The sequence below is a fragment of the Amblyomma mixtum genome, chromosome 5 (assembly GCF_055824585.1).
Source record: "Amblyomma mixtum isolate Tamu chromosome 5, ASM5582458v1, whole genome shotgun sequence".
In the NCBI taxonomy this organism is placed as follows: domain Eukaryota; kingdom Metazoa; phylum Arthropoda; class Arachnida; order Ixodida; family Ixodidae; genus Amblyomma; species Amblyomma mixtum.
The window spans coordinates 149,448,432-149,462,754 of NC_143016.1; the positions used below are offsets into that span (position 1 = coordinate 149,448,432).

At 47.2% G+C, this 14,323-nt stretch overlaps 1 protein-coding gene across 1 annotated transcript in view; it reads right to left on the bottom strand.

The window, feature by feature from the left end:
• Positions 1-2,692: 2,692 nt before the first annotated feature.
• The window catches only part of LOC149344130 (neprilysin-2-like), a 195,513-nt gene continuing 183,882 nt past the window's right edge, over positions 2,693-14,323 (bottom strand). Inside the window, exons 30-31 of the mRNA XM_089547153.1 lie at positions 8,902-8,960; positions 2,693-2,795 (exon numbers count right to left, since the gene is read on the bottom strand). Of these exons, the coding sequence (XP_089403279.1) occupies positions 2,693-2,795; positions 8,902-8,960 (162 nt within the window). The remainder of the gene's footprint in view (positions 2,796-8,901; positions 8,961-14,323) is intronic.

Below are 14,323 nucleotides of genomic sequence, written 5' to 3' on the forward strand. Positions count from 1 at the left end.
TCAAAACAACTTTCCTCCATTTTTTCTGTCGAAGAATGTCATATATACACAGATCGTGTTGAGAAGTGACTTGGGCTCGGTCGTTGTTTGGGGCGCCATAAGTCATGGGCGGCCTGGTCCCACTTTTAAAGAATGTGCTCGTTGGACGGCTGAGGTACTGCGAAATGCTCACAGTCCACTTGATCCCTTGGGTACTCGACTGGCCGTTCCTGCTTGGGCACTGCGTCTTGCGACATGACCGTAGCACCGTTCCCATGCACTTCCAGCGCCCTTCTCGAAAATGCCATGCGTCAGTGGCTGCGGCCGTTTAAAGGAACTTATCTAAACACCATCGATTACGCCTCGGGACTCCTTAAGCGTCTAAGCTGTGGCATGGAATTAAAAATATTAATAAATTTGCGTAGTTAGGCCAAATGCGAATTAGGTGCGGTAGCAGTTCGTCGATTGCAGTGTTAAGATCTAGTTTTCACGGGTGGTATTTGCCCGGATAGCGATAATGGGTTCATATCGATACACGCGGAATAGGTCATTCAGTCCATTCATAGATTCCTGGGTGTCTTCCTACCGCTCCGGGCACGCCGCCGTGGTGAAACAGTGTATATGGTGCTCGTCGACCTGTTGACCCGAAAGACGCGGGTTCGATCCCGGCCACGGCGATTCAATTTCAATGGAGGCGAAATTCTAGAGGCCCGTATACTGTGCGATATCAGTGAAGGTTAATGAACCCCAGGTATTCGAAATTTCCGGAGCGCTTCACTACGGCGTCCCTCACAGCCTGAGTCACTTTCATAAACCCTCCATGCTCTTCAACCTTGACATGCCTTATGTGAAAGACCCGATGACATACAAATAACGTCCCTATACAAGTAAGCTGTACTGATGTGCCTGTGTTGCCTAGCAGTTGCGTGTCTCACTCTCAACACAAGTGCAAGGCTTCAATACCAGACTATTTACCCCAGTTTTCTTTTCAGCTCAATTTATTTACTTTGCTTTATAAAGACTAACGTCCCAAAGCGACTCAGGCTATGAGCGACACGGTTGTTAGGGCTCCGGAGAACTTGGAGAACCTTGGGTTCTTGAGCGTGCACTCACATTGCACAGTACGGGAGCCCCTAACGCTTCGCCTCCATCGAAATGCGCCAGGCGCGGCGTGTTTCGAAGAAACGCCTTTCGGGTCAGCAACCAAGAACCACAAACAATTCATTTACTTCGTATACTTCTATGTTTTAGCGACGTTTGTGTGATGTAGCCACCTTTTAATTACAAGTTTTCTAATTTCTTACTTAATTTGCAAATCCATGCTCCCTAAAGACCAGTCTGGAGTTTTCGCACAGTCCGCCGCCGACGACGAAAACGAAGCTGGATGTTCTGCACAGGTACGCCGTCACATAAAAATTGACTAATTTATTCATCAAGATGGGTAACGGCTGTCAGTCTATTCGGCCAACTATTTCTCATAAAAATATCGTTACTTCGTCAGCACAGAGATTTGATGACATACCAATACTTGCCACTAAATTGTGTTCTTGGTCGCGTTCCCCTTTTTCACACCCTGGCATGCTCATGCCTGTGTTCAAAAGCACTTTCAGCGAAAATTGCAGCTTAATAACTCTGTAAACACAAGCCTGTCATTTTTTTCCGACTTTCTGCTGCGATTCTTCACTGCATTGTGCAAATCGGTAGTAAATGCGCACAGGAGTTTCCTCAGTCAACATCCAATCGCGGGGGTACTGAGGTTGGCTGTTAATACTAACCAAGAAGAATGAACACGTGCCCGGTGAACAGAGAATACAGAAGGGTACCACTATTGAATCTACTGGCAAAATCCTTCGTTGTTTCTACGAAAGTTTTCTGGCTACGGAGTGACGCCGGACAAGAGGGCCTCTTCGACTTGTTTTGGGAATCGCTTCAGAGCCTACTGAGGACACAACCATATCCTGAAGATGCAATCTGACATATCCTGAAAATGTACAAGCGCTCTCTGGGAGCGCTTTGCTTTATCTAATATCCATCGAAACTTCTCAAACACGCAGTTACATCGTGAAAATTCAGCTTAGGGCGAGGTCACCGCGAAATGACCCCCGAAGCAGAGGCCGTATTCAATTAGGTGTCTACTACTCATTCTCCATTTGGCACCCACTTACTTCCCTGTCATTTTTCACTCGTATACACGGGCACATTTCAAGCGTCTGTGGAAGGCGATCGACCACTGGGTGATTCGCGACCGGACCGCACCCTTCGCTGCAATATGCGGCCAGTGCTGAGACCAAGTCGCAAACCACCCAATGGTCGGGTCACTTCCCACATAACCTTGAAAGCCGCTGGATATCTGAAAGACCATTGACGGAGGTCTAGTTGGAAGCAAAATGGACAAAGAAAAATGAATAGCTTACAGAATACGGCCCTTGATTGCAAAGAAAATAGCTTTGTGGCGTTTCAACATACCAATGTGGGCGTTAAACAGACCTCTGTGAACATTACTAAACGCAGATTGCTCGTTCGACAGGGTGGTTGCTGGGACGACGACAAAGGCACATCGTTATGCTTTTAATACTCGTTCACTACACTCTACGCTTTTTTGATCGTCTCCTTGTCTCCGGCGTTGAAGAACACGGATGGAAATACAGGCACTCAGTAAAGCAGAGCTATGTTGGATGTTGCACTGCCTTGCACATCAAGCCAGAACGGGTGCCTAATCCCAGAAATTGCACTTTTTAGCCGGGTTCATGGGACTTCCCGCTTTGCACTTGAATGCAGTTGAAAACTCTGCGGAGTTCATCAGAGGCACGTTCACCCTGCGTGCAGAAATAAAATAAGAGGTGAACGCTGTAATCTTCAGTACATTGTCAAATGGTATGTTCAGGAACTGGTACAGATTAAGTAAAACAGCTCAATACCATGGCTACCAGCTGCACTGACGCTAAGGAACAAGTACCCAACTATTCGCATTCGAAGAAGTCTCCGACATGATTCAGAAGAAATGTAACTGAAGAGAACATTTATAGAAACATAACACTAGACCACTCAGCCAAACGGAGTGGGAAGCGGTGTGGGAGCGTCTCTCTGAAGAGCGCAAGCTCCTGACGGGTGCCCGACTGGCAGCTCAAACCAGTGCGATCCTGGAAAGTCAACAAAGTTTCGGAGCGAAAAGCTCCACATCTGGCATGCAGACCTGAAGGTGAAAATAGGCCTGCGTTTGACCTCTAACTGGAGGCGCGCCGGAGGTGTGGCTGTGACGTCATACCACATGATTTGTCGCAGCTGTCACCGCTCATTTCGCCGCTGCGCCAACAGCTGCTCTGACCGCTCGGTCTCGGCAGTTGTGTTAGACTCGCTCTTGCTGAAAAAGGCCAGTGCTCGCCGCCTAGACACCTCCGGCATATGGAGCCAGAACCGCTCATCCGGACGAGTTGTTCGGCTGAGCACTGGAGGCGCCGGGCGGCTTCCAGAAACGCTTACGACAGAGAGCGTCACGAAGCCGCGTTAGCTACAGATAAGTGGCGAAAGCGGGCTCGGCTAGTTGATGAAGCCGATGAAGAACGGGAGGTACGTCTGAACAAGTAGCGGTGCAGGCAACAAGAGCATCTCAAGCGGAAAAGGGCAGCGGATTCTGCCAACGTGTCTGCTCGACATCGGCCACTGGTTCGGAGCCCTTTCGCTCCGTATAACCTGGGTGAGCTGAGTAAAAGCATGCCGTTTCTTATTCATTCATTCCTCTGCCCGTATTGCAACTTCCGCAAGCAGACCATACTTCATAGTCGCAGTAGCCTTATATTTCACCATCATCATCATCATCATCATCATCATCGTAATTAGCTAGACTACACCCACTTCAGGACGAAGACCTCACAAATGTCTCTAAAATGAACCCTGTCATTTGCCAGTTGCGGCCACAGTATCCCCGCAAACTTCTTAATCTCATCCGCCCAGCTAACTGTCTGCCGCTCCCAGCAACGTTTGTCTTCTCTTGGAATCCATTCCGTTACCTTTCAGGACAAGAGGTCATCTGGCCTTCGCTTTACATGCCCTACCCAAGTCCATTTCATCCTCTTGATATCGAATAGGATGTCATTAAACTGCGTTTGTTCCCTCGCCCACTCCGTGCGCTTCCGATCTCTTAACGCTGCACTTAACATTTTTCTTCCATAGCTCGCTGCGTTGTCCTTAACTTAAGCTGAACCTTCGTTAGCTTTCACGTTTCTGCTCCATAGGTGGTCACCGGTATGATGTAGTTGTTGTATTCTTTTCTCTTGAGGAATATTGGTAAAGTGCGAATCATGATCTGAGAGACCCAGCCATATCCGCTTCACCCCATTCTTATTCTTCTAGTTATTCCCCTATCATGATCCGGATCAGCGGTAACTACCTGCCTGAAGTAGACATATTCCCTTACTACTTCAAGCTCCTCGCTACCAATTGCAAATTGTTTTTCCCTTGTTACACTGTTGAGCACTACTTTAGTTTTCTGCATGTTTTCTGCAGTTTTCTGCAGACCCACCGTTCTGCTCTTCCTGTCTAGCTTACTCATCATGCTTTGCAGTTCATGTCCTGAGTGACTTAGCAAAGTAATATCATCAGAGAATCGCAGATTACTAAGGTATTCTCCACTAACTCTGATGCCCAACTTTTCCCGATTCAGGCTTCGGAATACCTCCTGTAAAGAGGCGGTGAATAGCATTGGCGAGATTGTGCTCGCCTCCTGGCACCCTTTCTTTTTTGAATTTTATTGCTTACTATATGTAGGGCTATGGTAGCTGTGCAGTCGTTATATATAGCTTCTAATATTTTCACATTACGCTCTTCTACACCTTGATTCTGCAGTGGCCGCCTTGCATTTATTCATTTTATTTGTGCACCGCAGTGGCCTCACCAATGACCCATTACGTTAGGTGTGGGGTACATAATTTTTCTTTAACGCCTCGGCTGATCACTGACCACCGTCATATAATGACGACAGTGTTTTCTACAGTGCTCGATGAAGATTCTTTTACGTTAGCCTACAGTTCTTCCCGCCGCGACACCACTATCGTTTTGTGGTATTACTCTTTCTCCTGAAGGGTACGTTGCACTTGAGCCTGGAAAAATTCATACCCCTGCAGCCTCCTCAGCCACCCAGTATGCGCGTGATGTCATCGCACAAGCCCAACTGGTGCCCCAACTGGCTCGCGCCCGCCTCTCTGCGTCGAGAGCCAACCACTGCCGGTGCAGAGATTTCCACATCCCTTCAGGGCCACTCCTCCTCATGGGCGTCCATCTCGTTTAGTAGGACTCAGTTTAAAACTACTTTCCATGTAAACTAATTTCTGCGTGCTTTATCGTGTTCCCGATAATCGTACAGAATTGTCCGCTGAATTCTTCGTCATTGTCCAGTCGCCGCACGTTGTTCATGCTCTCCGTCACCAGACATAACACGGAGGTGATCAGCTTCTAGCTTAGCATTGGGGAGGTCATTTTGCCACCAGCGGCTAGTGTCACAACGATAACAGCAGAAAAAGAGGTACAGGAGGAGCAGTTATCATGCTGGGCGCCCCTTGCTACTATGTCTTCGGCTGAGCCCCTACCTTTTGTAAGTAAACCTTCTGGTAATATAACTTTTGTCAAACACGTTTTTGATCTCATGTTTCACTGAAATATATCCTGGTATGGTTACAGAGCGACCTCTACCTCGAAGCACGGAATCATCATATGCTAATAGTGGAGACACGCAAAGCCGCCAGGGCTGGTGCCACTCACCCCTGATCAAGATAGCAAAGATCGAAAAAAATCTGTAATGTCTGCTTCTCTATTTCTCACCGTGCGTATTTCTCTCGAATACCTTTCGTACCGAAGTATGAAGAAGGGCATGGTGCTCTAGTAATTACGGGAGCGAAACCACCTTGTTCTGTTACACTCACTCCTATATAAGGATAGCCATCTATTTTACACTAGTCGACGCTCAGAGCTTTTGTTTCTACACTCCTAGCTGTTTGACAGCGAAAGCTGTTACAGCTATGGCTTAGCCATTTACAGCAGCATTCCTCGTTGCAATTCACAGCGTGTGCCGGTGTAGAATCACGGAATGGTGGCGAGGAGATAAGGAAGGCCTTAGCGGTACAGCTTTCCTTCGGCAGGAGAGTTAGCTTTTCCAGTTGCGGAGAAGAGGCGCGCCAACACAACCGATTGGCCGCTCCGATTGAAGAGGAACAAAGAAGGGAGCGCGGGGGAGCCAATTCATGGCGCAGGATAGTAGGCCGCAGCTAGGGGCGTTTACGTTGTTCGGGAAAGGGGCGGCACCCGCCGCCGGCGGTCGGCGCACAGCCTCTGTTCGGCGATGTCGAGCAGAGGATGTGCAGTGGAAGCAGCACACGGCCACCGAATGGCACAAACTCTAGTTGATGCACGCCTTAGTTATCACATTCTGTACAGCAAGCTTACCAAAAAAGAGCACCGCAATAATTGAGGAGGTTATTGTCGAATCACTGCATCCAATAAGAGGAAGTGGTCTTCGACACGTCATATAATGTGAACAATGCATAACCAGTACGCTGTTACAGTAATAGAGTGTTTGCCGCTGATGGGGAAATGCAGGCACATGGGTAGCGGATAGTCAGGTGAAAAAGTAAGGCTACAAGAAATATAGAGATAAGGGGAATGCGGCTCGCGCAGGCTAGAGCTGTTTGGAAATCAATATCATCGACTTAGTGCGGCCTTAACAAAACCTATGATGATGTTAATTTTGGAGAAGCACCGGTCACAATAAACGAGCCTGAGCTGGTTATCATTTAATGATACTGCTTTGGCAATTTTCATTCCGTTTTCATTAATCCTTTAAGGCGTTATTTATTTTGGAATTTTGCCCTGCGCTAAGCTTTCGTGTTGATGCTCTTGCCTTTAATCTCGCGAAGTATTTTGGCATTTGTCCCTCCTGTAGGTGCGTCGTCGCTCTCCTTTTAATCTGTGCTGTCTGGGCTGGAACGCATTTTGAATAATAAATAAATGGCCAAAGGGCTGTTTCCTCATAGAAATCCAAGGTAAGAATAAAAACTCTGAACTGATTTATCCAAAGCTCTTCCTTGGGCACAAAAAGCTGAGCTGTGTTTTCTCACAAATCGAGCATCGTTTTCATTATCTGTTCGATGGGTTTTTTTTTTTGTTTTTACCACAGTGACCACAAAAACATACATGGCACCACAAAGCTATGCTTCTTATTTGGCGTTGTTACAGCGTTATTGCCCACTTTTTTCGTGTCTTTCTGTACATCCGTGTTTGTTTTCTTTCTGCGCTGTGGTGAAGCGAATCATGTGCAGCCAACTTTCCCAGCAGTTCGTCGTGTTTTATCGTTTTTTTCATATGGGACATACTGATTTATCATCAGGACTTAACCATGACAACACAAATGAAATCAGATATCTTAAGCAGGTTTCCGCAGACACTCGCACCGACAGGCACGTGAAATAGCTTTCCTTTAAAATTAGTATCTGACAAGCGGTTCACTGAAGGAGACATAGGTAGCAATTGCAAACAAATAAAAACCTTCTCCAAACGTTTTGTACAATCTTTCAGTGTATTACTTCCTTCTTGTTTTGATATTCTGGCCCACTGGTTCACTTTGGAATAAAAAGATGAACTAGTACTGCATCGGCTAAGGTACTGCTTAAGTGCAAAAATTGAACGAAAAGCTGTCCCAGGGGCAGTGTTTCCATTGGTGCTTAATTTGCGGGTGCTCTTCATGCCTGAGCACACGTTTAGTATTCGGCGGATTCGCCGACCCAGCTAGCTCAGCTAAGCGGAGAGTCATGCCGCGTGCTCTCCTCTTGCGGTTTCAGTATTTCCGAATATTATTTGCTGCGTTCATCTGGCAATAATGTCACGTTTGAGAGCGAAGTCGAACAGCTTCGCATATCACCTTACTTGAGGCAGTATTGTGTCAAGGCTAACGCTTCTTATGACGCATACGAGCTCCCCAAATCTCGTTCCCTAACTGCGGTTGATCAGCGGACGCGCATCAGCCGCGGCGGAGCAGATTCGCGCCCTGGCCAACTTCCTCTATGAGGCGCAAAGAAGCGGTCACGGGCGCCCAAGAAGCGGCTGTGGTGCTTTTACATTGCTTTAAAGGATGGTGTGATGGCCCCCATGAGTTTGCTCCCTATGACAGCTTTTCCAGATTTTCTTCGTCGCAGTGCATTAGCGGTACCAGTCTCACAGTGCGTTAAGGCAGGCGTCTGTCTGTGTGTGTCCCCAGAGAGTGAAGCTGCCATCTTCCGAAAGCATCACCTACCAGCCAAATCCTCACCGCATTCCCTTAGACAAGGGGCAGCACTCAGGCCCCCCACCACCCTCGAACCACCCCACTTACGTTCATCCTACAGAAAGCTTATGTAGTGTAAAGCCTAAGCTTAAAGCAAACATTGATTAGAGTAAAAGCGTCAAAATAATCATCCACGGTAAATCAAATTGCCTTCTCCGACTGGTGAAATGAGATTTCTGACCATGAAAGACGCTTTTTTTTTCCATGAGTTTTTTTTTTATCCGTTGCGCAGTTTTGTCACTTTTCTTTATACCTTATTCTTATTTTTTCATCATCTTGCTTACTTTGACTCCCGCAGTTTTAAATAATTTGTTTCCCCTTTTCTTGTATATTACACAGGTTTATGCGTTTGAGCTAATTTTTTGCCTTGCTTATCTGAAGTGCGTTCTTATATTTTTCCGTTTTTCACTCTTATATTTCATGGCGGGGTTCATATTTCTCCTCATTTTGTAACCATTTTCCTTTTAACTGTGCATATTACTGCTTCTATTTACTGTTTTCGCTTTTACTCCACTGCGCTCTACAACGCCATGAAGCTTGATGGTTAAAAAAAAATACAAATTCATTCCCCAGTCCTTATCTTCGGTAGAGTACGCATATAATATCATGCTCACCTCTCTTCTGGGGTCATTGTCATCTTGCTGGTATCAACATCGGGCCGTTGACAAAGGCTCTGCAATCAAGACCGCAAGCAGCCATGATCATTAAGAAAGGGAAAGATAGGAATACAGTGCACACTAATTGCGAAAGAAATTTCTCCTAGTTATTTAGCAATGAGAGTGCCGGCGGCTTTAGCGAAATTCAGAGATGCACCATTATTTCAAAGAGAAAACAGAATGATGCTTTGCGATCGATGGTCTACTGAAGCACTCAAACGTACACTCAGACCACGTATATTAGGGCACGTAACCTTCCACCTCGGGTCATGCATGAGATGAATAAGACGACAAAAAAAATTAGGAAAGAGCAAGAGGCTCATTTGTAGTATGCAACAAGAATTAACCCAATCGGAAGTGTGGCACGTGTACAGAGTGTGTTCTTCAGGTGCAGGAGCATAAATTCCCACTACTTAAGAGGTCATGCGAAAACGCAGACATTGTTCTATGTACTAATATAGGAAATTCGTTGATGTAAGCGGAAATTACGGAAAATTAGAAATCGCGCCCGATGTTATTAGTCACCACTCTTTCTCCAAGGGCTAAAATGTTCCAGGTTTCCAATTCCCAGAGACCATCCTATGCATTTTAGGACTGCTCATTTTATTTACGTTGAGAGTCCTCTGATCGTAAACAACAGTGACCGCGGTCCACAGCTTTACCGGTCACACTATAAAATCGCTGTGTGGACAGGCAGGGACGCAGTCGTCGGCGACAAAAAATCATCCTGGTGGTCTTTGACTCTTTATTGGTCGGACCTGCGCCCGCAAACACCACACCACGGCGATACAGCTAGCAAGAAGTGCATTAAGCGATCCAGGATCTCCGTCGCTCTTGGTCGAGTTTAGCTAAACAGAGCAGCACGCTTTCAAGCTCATATGGCTCAAACTCGGAAAACAGTTTCAAGCAATCGTGGAAACTGCTGCGCGCCGTCATTGCAGCTCACTCTTGGCGCGTGTCGGTTAGCAAAAACTGCTACGTGGCTGCATTCCGGAGGATATATATAACTTCTGGGAACACACACAACAAATTTGCGCGGGCATAAAAGCCTCCTAAAGTTCTCATTCGTATCAGGAGCAAGCTCCTAATCTGCAGCTTTTTGCTATTCGCCCCATCTTTCGTTAGTGAAGTTTTTTTTCAATCTTCGGTAAGGTTTAACATTGTTTTGCTTCGGGCATTTATTTTTCCAGTCTTTCATCTAACTACTTTGTGCGATTAGCGTGCAGTATGACCTATTGCAGCATTTTTAGTACAGTGCTGATGCAAATACCAGTGACCACTGTTTTTACCATGTAAGTGTCAATTTCGTTTTCCTTCCGGCCTGTATTATCATCATCAGGACTTCTCCATTGTATAGAACCCACACATTCTGCTGGAAATAAATAGTCCGCCTTCATCTGCCGTCTTCGTCTGTTCGATCACTCCATTCGGATACCGCAGAATGGCGACGTGGACTGCAGCGTAGTTCGCAGTCCGAGAACAGCGCTTTCGGAATCATGAGTCTCGGAGCCTTTCCACCGCCCCCGACGTTCCCGCCTACGCCAGGTCAACCTGCAGTACCTTGGCAGCTATGGAAGCTGCTCTTCCTGAACTTTCTCGAAGGCGTTGGAGGCAACGAGCTACAGCCAAAGCATCGCAAAACAACAATTCTGAACTCCCTCGGTGTCGAAGGCCAACGTGTGTACCACAGCTGTGCTGCATCTGAGACTACCACCGATCCTCGGGCAAGCCTCACGTCAGATCCAGATGAAGATCCCTTCAATGCTGCTGTCGACAGTCTGGATGCTTACTTCGCAACCGAGTGAAATTATCCGGTGGAACGTCACCGGCTCCGTGAGCAGAGAAACTACCCAGTGAGACACCTAAAGATTACGTAAACGATCGTCGAGAACTTTGCGCCGCATGAAACTTTGCAACTACAACTGACAGCGTGATCCGTGACCAGCTACTAGAGGGAAAAATGGTACAAAAGATGAGAAGGCACCTATTGCAAGACAGATCATCTCTCACTCTTCAACGTGCAGTAGACATTGGAAAGCAGATCGAGCAAGCACAAAAGCAATAAAAAATACACCGTCATCTCTTCAGTGAACCGCGTTCATCAAAAGAAAACAGCGACAATGAGCCCCTCGCGCGGGAACTTCTACTGCTGCGTTCAGCTTCACAACTCGCTAATTCCTTTGCATCCAGCATAGACGAGACCGCAACAGTGGAATGACTGAGCGTTTTGGAGAGGCGTCTGCAAGCAAAAAAAAGGGAAACTGAAAACGAGTAGTGCCATGCCAAAACGCTGAGTAGGGCAACGCCATCACAACCTTACATGTCAGCTATCAGGACGGCCCAACGAAAAAAAAAATCGTGTAACCGTTACGATAGCACAAAGACCCTTTTCTCTCATTGCTGACACTGGTACTACAGCCTCTCTCCTGAGCGAAGAGGATTACAGGATTCTTCGCGCATATTTATGCCCTCTGCACACCTGCTGTCACCCACGTGTGCTCTGGGGAGCAGATCAGCATGAGATTGCTCGTTGTGGTTGTGGGTGGACCTCCACGACGTCATCAGAGCTGGTGTCACCGAAGCGTTTTCTCTCGGAGATCAACTCGCACGTGGGAAGTATGTTTGAAAACTTGACTTGGCGTCTGCTTACCAGCAAGTTGAACTTACACAGGAGAGTGGCGACTCAACCTTCATTACCCATGATGGGTTATTTCGATTAAAAATAGCGTGCTTTAGTCACGCCTCTGCTCCTGTGGCTTTCCAAAGAATGATGCAGCTGTTATTGAAAGACTGCGAAGGTGTACGCGTTACACGGACGACATCATTATCTGGGGAAGGACACGTGAGAAGCAAAATGAAAATTCGCAACTGGTCTTAGAATCTTTCAGCGCTTCAGGATTGAAGATTAATTAGTAAGTTCAGTTTTTTTTTTTTTGTTTCTGAACTGCGTAGTTTGGGGCAAGTTGTTGCGGGCAAGGTCTGTCTCCATTGCCATCCCATGTAGACGCTTTTGTCAAAGCGCCTGCTACTAATGACCTTTCAACGCTCCGTTAATTTCTGGGACTTGGAGAGTACTACTCCTGTCTCATACCCGGACATCCTCATTTAGTGGAACCGTTGATAAAGCTCCTGCGATCAAATCAAAAATTCGCTTGGACTGAGGAAGCCGAACGCACGTTTTAACTCGCCAAAACCCCCTTATCAGCTACTCCTGTCATTCAAATGTTCAGCCAAGAATTAGATATCATCGTCACTTCGGATCCTTAGCCCAAGGGTTTTGGTCCTGTTTCAACAAAGTAATTACGAAGAAATGCGCACAATTGCGTTCGCATCACGCACGTTTGACCACAGCAGAATGGAGATATTATATGGTGCGCGAGAAGCCTTGGCATGTCTTTCGCATGCGAGCAATGGCATGTCTACCTCTGGAGAAATTTTGTGCTGCCAACACACCACCTAGCATTGGTAACCTTGCTTTCCCTGGCTGGTACCGGACGTCGGCCTCTTTGGTTATCCGGATGGTCTGCTGGGTGCTGCACGACAATTTTTCCACCTTGCATCAAAAAGGTTCTCAGAATGTAATTGCAGATGCACTTGGACGCCTACATATTGAATGTGCTTCAAACCAAACCTTAGATGAAGCTAGAATATTCTAAGTCCTGTCATCATGCGTGACACAGGAGCAGCTACAGCTTACTATTGTTACAAACGAGTTAGCGCAAATGGTCATGGAATACGTCGCAACAGGGTGGCCCCGGAAGGACACCATGAAACCATGAAGTCCTTCCATAGTTCAACTCGCCAGATCTCTCTCAGGTACGTGGCTTGTTGCTCCGAGGGGAAAAGATTGCGGTCCCCGTTGGGCTGAAAGTGGAGCTTGTCAGCTTTGCACACACAACCTACCCCGGCAATGTAAAAACTAAGAAAAGGCTGCGTGACCTCTATTAGTGGCCTGAGCTGGACAAACAAGTTGAAGTTATAAGCCACTGTCACATTTGAGAGGCAATTGAAAAGTACGCTTATCGTTTGCACCTTTACAACGCCTGACATTTCCAAAAGGACCATGGCAGAAGCTCGGGGTGGACATTCTGAGACCACTTGACTGGGCATCAGATGACCCGTCCCCTTCCCCCAGATACGTTCTTGTCCCATGTTTCCGATTCACAAGTTCTGCTCCAGCGAACACGCACTCTGATTTTTCCAAGTTAGCACCCTCTCCCCTGTAGCCTTACTCGACAGGAGGACGTATCAGTGCGCAGGATTTGGGCAGGGGCGGCTGGAACCCCATCTGTCCGTCATCGGTGGCGTGAAAAAAATCTACCATCAACTGACAGGTGCCCTCACTGCGGCGCTGCACCGCAGTGCTCCACTAGTTGTGGACGCGCCCAGCAACGGCTTCCGTTAGGAAACGGCTCCTCACGGAGGTAGGCCTGCGTGGAATCGCTAATGTGATTATAAGAAGTGGACAATAGACAATCACTACAACGGCAGCCTCTGCGACTGCCTCAGCGAAACTGGACTCCATTCCTTCTTTCAACTCTATGTCTCCTGCATTCTATTCCACTTTTCTCAACTATGCCTCAGGACGCACTTCTATGATAAAAAAAAATGCAGATGACTACCATTTGAAGAGGCCTGAAGTTGCGTTTGCATGAAGAGACATGTTGCGTACGGGTGTAGATTTACCGTTGAAGGTATCACAGCCGCGAGGGCTTTCCGCACGAAATTGTAAACGGACAACGGACCACACACAAATGTTCCAAGAATTCTTGCGTAAGAGGAACATTATACATCCTTGCTCTCCAGTATACTACCTGCAGAGAAACGGTGGAATCGAAATATTCAACTAGATGCTCAAAAATTGGATACAAACTCCGAGGTTGGAAAAACGCCTCTTGCAAGTTTCCTTGGTCGACTGTCTCGGGACTTTTAGGTCGACACAGCACGCGGCAACTCGCGTGTCACTTGCAAGGCTCCTTCATGGTCGCCAACCATGAACACGACGCACTCTTGCTCGAATGCCCTCTGGTGTGGACGTACAGGCGCCCAAATCTTTAACTGGCGTGCGCGAGCGGCGACTTTTCTGTACGTCAGCGCCATATGACGGAGCGAAGTTGGAAACAGGATGAGGCTAAGCGCATGCTCACAAAGCACGCTGGGCTGGGCCCGTCGTCTGCCAGGCTGTTCCTTCTTAAGGACGTCACCCCTTATTATCGCGTTTCGACGAGCAGCGTGAGTAGACGAATGGTTTTGCTCGCATCTTACGTTCCGAAGAACAGCGTTGTAGCAACCAAGCGAGGAAATAAAACTGAAAGATAGGCCGAACACTCCCAATCATGCGATAAGCCGGAGAACATGGATCGTTCATGTGTTACTTGCT